At 36.3% G+C, this 6,340-nt stretch overlaps 1 protein-coding gene across 2 annotated transcripts in view; it reads right to left on the reverse strand.

The window, feature by feature from the left end:
* Window positions 1-6,340, reverse strand: part of PTPRM (protein tyrosine phosphatase, receptor type, M) — an 840,546-nt gene that overhangs the window by 472,886 nt on the left and 361,320 nt on the right. For both annotated transcript variants that reach the window (XM_006868703.1, XM_006868702.1), the window contains exon 7: window positions 4,034-4,342. In XM_006868703.1, coding sequence (XP_006868765.1) covers window positions 4,034-4,342 — 309 coding nt within the window. The remainder of the gene's footprint in view (window positions 1-4,033; window positions 4,343-6,340) is intronic.

Consider the following 6,340-nt stretch of genomic DNA (forward strand, 5'->3'; position numbering starts at 1 on the left):
GTAAAAACTTAGGGGACAAAAATCTTTTGTTTCCTCTCATAAGCATGTTGTTGTCAAGTACTGTCAAGCAAGTTCTGAATCATAGCAACCCTGTAGAGGGGTTCTGAGGAGTACCTGATAGGTTTGAATTGCCGACCGGGTGGTTAATTGGCAGTCCGGTGTTAAACAAGAAATGGCATTAAAAGATAATGGAGTTTTTCGAAGAACTTTTTGAAATCCCTTCATACTTCACGAGGACCAAAATATGACCTTGAACATATTCCACGTGAAATTTAGAGATCATCTCAGGAATAGATTTAATGCCTTAAACACTAATCCTTGAGGACCAGAAGAGTTGTGAGATGGCATCATTAACATTATACAGGAAGAAAGCAAAAGGTCATAAAGAAGGCAAGAATGAAAGAAAAGACCAAAATGGACATCAAAAGAGACTCTGAAACTTACTCTCCTGGTTCGAGAGCTAAAGCAAATGGAAGAAATAAGAAGGTAAATGAGTTGAACAGAAAAGGAGGAAGACCCCTAATGAGATGGACTGGCACAGTGGCAGCAGTAATGGGCTCAAGTTTAACAATGATTGTGAGGATGTCACAGGACCAGAAAATACTTCATTATGTTGTGCATAAGGTTGCTGAGTTGGAATCGACTCAATGGTATCTAACAACAACAACAACAACAACATATTTTATAGTTCATTAAATTAGGGAAGAAAGTACAACACAATTAAGTACAACTTCAGACTAATAAATATTTATAGGAATTCCATATTAAGATATATGGTCACAAAATCCGCTTTTGTGACCCTCAGCCTTATATGAAGGGATTACATAAAATTCATGGGAAAATTTCACTAACGTTTAATTCCAGTTTTCCATGAACTTTTTAAATCCTTTTGTACTGTGACGTGATACTCCAAAAGTTTATTTTTCCCCCTACACTTTATGTTGACATTACTATTACTACAATTAAATAGTATAATACAATAAAAGTTACTATATTCAATGATTGTAGCCTTTGTTACCACTAATTTCTCTTCAAACTCACTAGTGTTTGACAGTTATTCTATTCTATTTCTGATTTCTTTTCATTGTCCTTCTTAAAGACTTTTTTTTTTTTAAGCAAACTTAATTTGAAATAAAAGCTTTTCCAAGTAATTGAATGCCTGTGTGCTATGAGAAAATGAGATTTTTATTTAGAAGTCACGCATGCCTGACTTTTGGGACTAGCCATAATAATTTAAACAAATAAAGCATTTATATATGACTCTCACCTCATGTGCTGTTAGAATGAAACATAATCCCTAACTCATGACAGTTTTCAGTTTGACACTCAAAACTGTTGGAAGGGCTCATGCTTCAGCATCTCTAGAAATGACTGAACATAAATTAAATGCTTATCAACAGCATCTTATTGAGAGACTAATAAAGTCTTTGAGTTTGAATGTTTATTAAACTAATCAACACCACGATTATTTCTATAGAAGGAGGAAAGTGGTTTCTTCTTTGAAGCAGTTTACAATTAGAGAAAATTCATATATAAGATAATGAGGGAACCAGGAAAGATCATAACCAAGTGCTATGAATCATAGGAAAATACTTATAGCAGTCATATATAAAATGCCCACTCTCTGGAAGCTACAATTAGGTCTATACCAATATCGTCTAGCTTTATTAAGTCTGAGAAAATGTTGATCTCATCCCAACCTCCTATGAGGAGGTTGAGGCTCAGGATTTAAGGCTGCTATAAGTGCAAATAAGGTCAAAAGGATTAGAATACTATAAGTTGAAATAATTGGAGACAGTTTTATGAAGAGCTTGAAACTAGAGAAGAACTTTAAAGGATGGAGAAGGAGATATCATTCAGAGGTATCAGATGGAGAGAAGTTTAGTAGAAAATAAATTACAGCAAATGAGAAAAAACTTGGAGACATGTATGCCTGGCATCATGGTAACACCTCGGCAGAACAATTCACTTAGAAATATAAACCAAAAATATAGAAGACCTAGAAAGACAAGGTTCTGGAATAAAGATAAATATGAAAAGCTACAGAGGCTCTTGTGGAGAAAATGACAATAAAAATGTACTTGAAAGATTAGTGAGTGAGAAGGGGACTATTGTAATTGCTGTAGGATAAACACTGTATTGCTAACCACAAGGTCGGTGGTTCAAACCCATTAGCCACTCCTTGGAAGCCCTATACAGGGTCACTGTGAGTAAGAACAAGAACCACAGCAGGACATTAGAATGGGAAAAGGCTGTAACTACAAGGAAAGCTCAGAAACTGTTAGAGCAACATAAAACAATGAAGAATTGAAGAGTGATAATGGAGGAAAAAGACTAATATTCCTGAAGTAGAAAGAGCAGGAGTTAGGAACGACTTCAATATAGAAAGGCAGGAGGAGAAATGACTAGGTGACTTGCTGACAATGCTGGGATTTTCTTTCCTGGTAGACTAGGAAGAGTTGAAAGAAACAGATATAGTGCTTCCAGTTCAGCACTGAATATGACAATAATATAAAATTAAATTTGTATCATGTAAAAAATACAAGTAAATATAATTGTTGAAGGTATTGGAGAGCAGCCAAAGTAGACAGGACTCTAGGAGCTACAAAAGAGGACAATGTAAAGTGAGCGAGAACATTTTTCTTCTATAGTATTATGTATGGTTGGGAGAAAGAGAAGACTCTCTGCTCCCCCAGAGATTCTAGCCTTGAGAACCCTATACAGAGTTGCAATAAGTTGGGACAGACTCGACAGCATTTAACAAGAATAACAACAATATACATGATGCTGAGTAGTTAATAAACACTTAAAAATGCTTTGTTAGTTCTTTAAATTAAATTAATACTGAGAGAGATCTTATTTGTATTTTAATCCATCACCAAAATTATATACTAAGCTACATAAAGAAGGAAAAAGTAAAACATCTACTTTTCTCTGGAATAAGGAAGTTTATTCATTTAATGGACTTCCCAAGCTCTTTGCTACTTATTCAGATGCCTGGCATGTGAATTTAGGTCAAATATATGATACAGTACCATTAACAGTGTATGTGCTATTGTTGTTGTTAAGTGCCATCGAGTCAGTTCCGACCCATAGTGACTCTGTATAGGGTTTCCAAGGAGCGACTGGTTATGTGCTATAGGAACACTTTACTGTATACAGAGGACTCCCTGAATAATTTGTGTAAAAGCAAATCTATATCCATGCTCTGGGATTTAAGGCATTTTATTATTTGAAATTATTTTAGAGTTTTATTGTAACTGAGCATTTGCTCTTTTGATGAATTGCTGGTGACAAACATGGTTTATTTGATAAGTCCTTGTTTATTAAGGTAATATCCAATTATGACATTGTTCCTAGGGGAAAAATGATCTACTTCATGACTGTTTACTTAATGATGCTCTTTCTCAGCACTGGAGAAAAGCAAGAGAAGTTCTATTTTGTGCTGAACTATGAAAAACGTTTCAGAATGCCATTTAAATATATTTAAATAAACATTTTATATAAATAATCTGATGGAATGCCCCAAACAACAAGTTCTCAGTTCAACAGTATAATATAGCTGGAACTAAGAAATATTTAGGAGCTCTGGTAGCATAGTGGGTTACAAGCTGGGCTGTTAACCGCAAGGTCAGCAGTTCGAATCTACCACAGGAGAAAGATGAGGCTTTCTGCTCCCATAAAGATTTACAGCCTCGGAAACCCTATGCAGGGTCGCTATAAGTCAGAACCGACTCCACGGCACACAATCACCACCACCACCAAGAAGTATTTAGAGAAATAATAGGACTATTATCTTTAAGAGTCATTGATGACTAATAAAGAATTGTAACAACCGTCTACATCTTTCTTCACTTTACCTTTTTTCAATTAGTGCTTAAGAATACAGAAACATAAATACACATAAAATTCTACACATCAAGTAGTTTTGTCTTCTATTTTCATTATAAATATGTCAAATTAAAAAAAAATCAAAAGCTTGCTTCTTTGAAAGAGCATATTTCACATAAACATATCATTTAAAAGTACTCACGATCTTCATCCGTCTGTACTATGAGTTCTTGACTTTCCTTCCGTCCCTCAGGATTCATGAGAATGAGTTTCACACTGACGTTGGTATACGGAGACAGATTAGTGATGGTGTGTTGAGGGTGTGAGTTGTCTGGATCCCAGCTTACTTCATCTCGAACCTGCTCCTGTCCTCCCACTTGGTAGCAGTAGTGGACTGTAAGATTGTAACTATGACAACGAGTTACATTGTATCCAAATGGCTCCCAGCGGATAGTGATTTGTCGAGATTTGACCTCTACTACTTCCAATTTTCTTGGGCCACGCATGGGATCTATTTAGAAAAGAAGAAAATAAGAGAAAAGAATTATAAAAGTGCCAATAAAGCCAAATGTCACAAACATTACTACTTTTCACCCAATATCTGGAATCTTCTTTATGAATAATAAAATCTTTACATTTTATCTGGGTAGATTCACCCAGAATTTAACCTAAATGCCCATCCTCTTCTACAATAAGGTGTTGCTATGTGGCTTGAATACAAGATATGATGCCAAGTTCAGTTTCTGGAGGGTGTTCTTAAGATAAAGAGGCACATTCCCTTCACTCCTTTCTTCTCCTTAGCTAGACTGAGGATATGATGGTTGGAGTTCATGGAGCCATGATGGCCCATAGGTATTAACGCACCAAGAATTCAAAGCAACAGTGAAGGAGGAGCCAGGGTCCCGAATACTGTAGTTCTATGAAAATAAAAAGACACCTTACACATTTGCTTGCCAAACACCTCCTCCCCTCAAGGAGGTATTTTTATAAGCTCCACTGTGGCAATTTTTTTTCACATGTTGCTATAAGAAAATGAACATGGCACATTTACAACCATATTCTTCTTTCGGTTATGTCCCAAGAACAGAATTTCAAACTTAGAAATTTAAACTATTCAAAGCAGATATAAACACTTTTAAATCATTTAAAAGAAATAATATACACTTGTTCAGAAAATGATAAAAATATAATAACACTAAATATATAACACTTATTGTGCATTTCCTATGTGTGGCACGGTAGGAGAAGCACTGGACTGGTAACCCCAAGATTAGCAGTTCAAATCCATCAGCTGTGCTCAGGAACTCTGAGGGTCACTATGAGTTGGTACCAACTCAACAGCACACTATAACAACCACAATAAGGCATTATTTTAGAATTATAGATTTCAGGAGTTTTAGAAGATATTTTTGTCTTATTTGTGTGAAGTGAAGCGATCTACAAATGGCAAGGGGAAAATAAAGCCCTAGGAGACTTGAGAATTTAATAATATCACATACTTACATCTACAACTGTAAGCATACTACAGTGCCAGGCAATGTTTCACCCCAGTATTCACAAGGTCACCATGATTTGGGGCTAAGCCAACAGGAACTAACAGCAAGAACAACTGTGTATTCCTGCTGTGGTGCTGTAAGATAAGCACTCGACTGCAAAGTTTGGTTTCAAACAACCTTTTTTTTATATTTTTGGTTTATAAGAAACTAAAGTGTTTATATCTGCTTTTTGTTTATATATGGTTGGTGGTTGAAATGCACCAGCTGCTCCTCGGACACCCTATACAGGGTCATTATGAGTGGAAACCAACTCAAGAGCATTTAGCAACAACAACAACAGTTGTGTGAGTATGTATGCTCATGCACCTATGTAGGTTGCTTCTTGTTTCTCTAGTCAATTCTAACTCGGGAGACCTCACATGTGCATGTAAAGCTGTTTCCCAGCATTTTCAAAGCTGTGACCTTTTAGAAACATAGTGCTACGACTGTTTTCTGAGGTTTCTGGGTGTGGAGTTCTATGTAGATAGATAGACAGACAGACAGATAGGGAGTGTTTTGGTATGGCACTGAAGTATAAGCAGTAGATCGCGAATCATAAGGCTGGTTCGATCTCACCAGCTGTTCCTTGGAAATCCTATACAGGGTTGTTATGAGTCAGAACTTGGGTCAAGGGCAGTCAACAACAACAACAGATAGATATAGATATAGCTTCTGCATGATGCTAGAAGGTTGGCAATTTGAAGCCACACCCAGAATCCTCAGGAAACAGTCATAGTGAACTGCTTCCAAAGGTCATAGCTTTGAAAATACCAGGAAAAAATGAAGAGAAAGAGAAAAAGAGAGAGAGAATCAATCCTAGTGTGGCACCTTAGGATAAACATTTGACCTCAAGGTCAGTTTGAACCAGAAGGTCGGTGGTATATATATATATAGTTGTTGGTAGGTACCATCGAGTTGGTACCGACTCATAGTGACCTTATTCACAGCAAACGAAACACTACCCAATCCTGAGT

The sequence above is a fragment of the Chrysochloris asiatica genome, unplaced genomic scaffold (genome assembly GCF_000296735.1).
Source record: "Chrysochloris asiatica unplaced genomic scaffold, ChrAsi1.0 scaffold00122, whole genome shotgun sequence".
Taxonomy (NCBI): Eukaryota; Metazoa; Chordata; class Mammalia; order Afrosoricida; family Chrysochloridae; genus Chrysochloris; species Chrysochloris asiatica.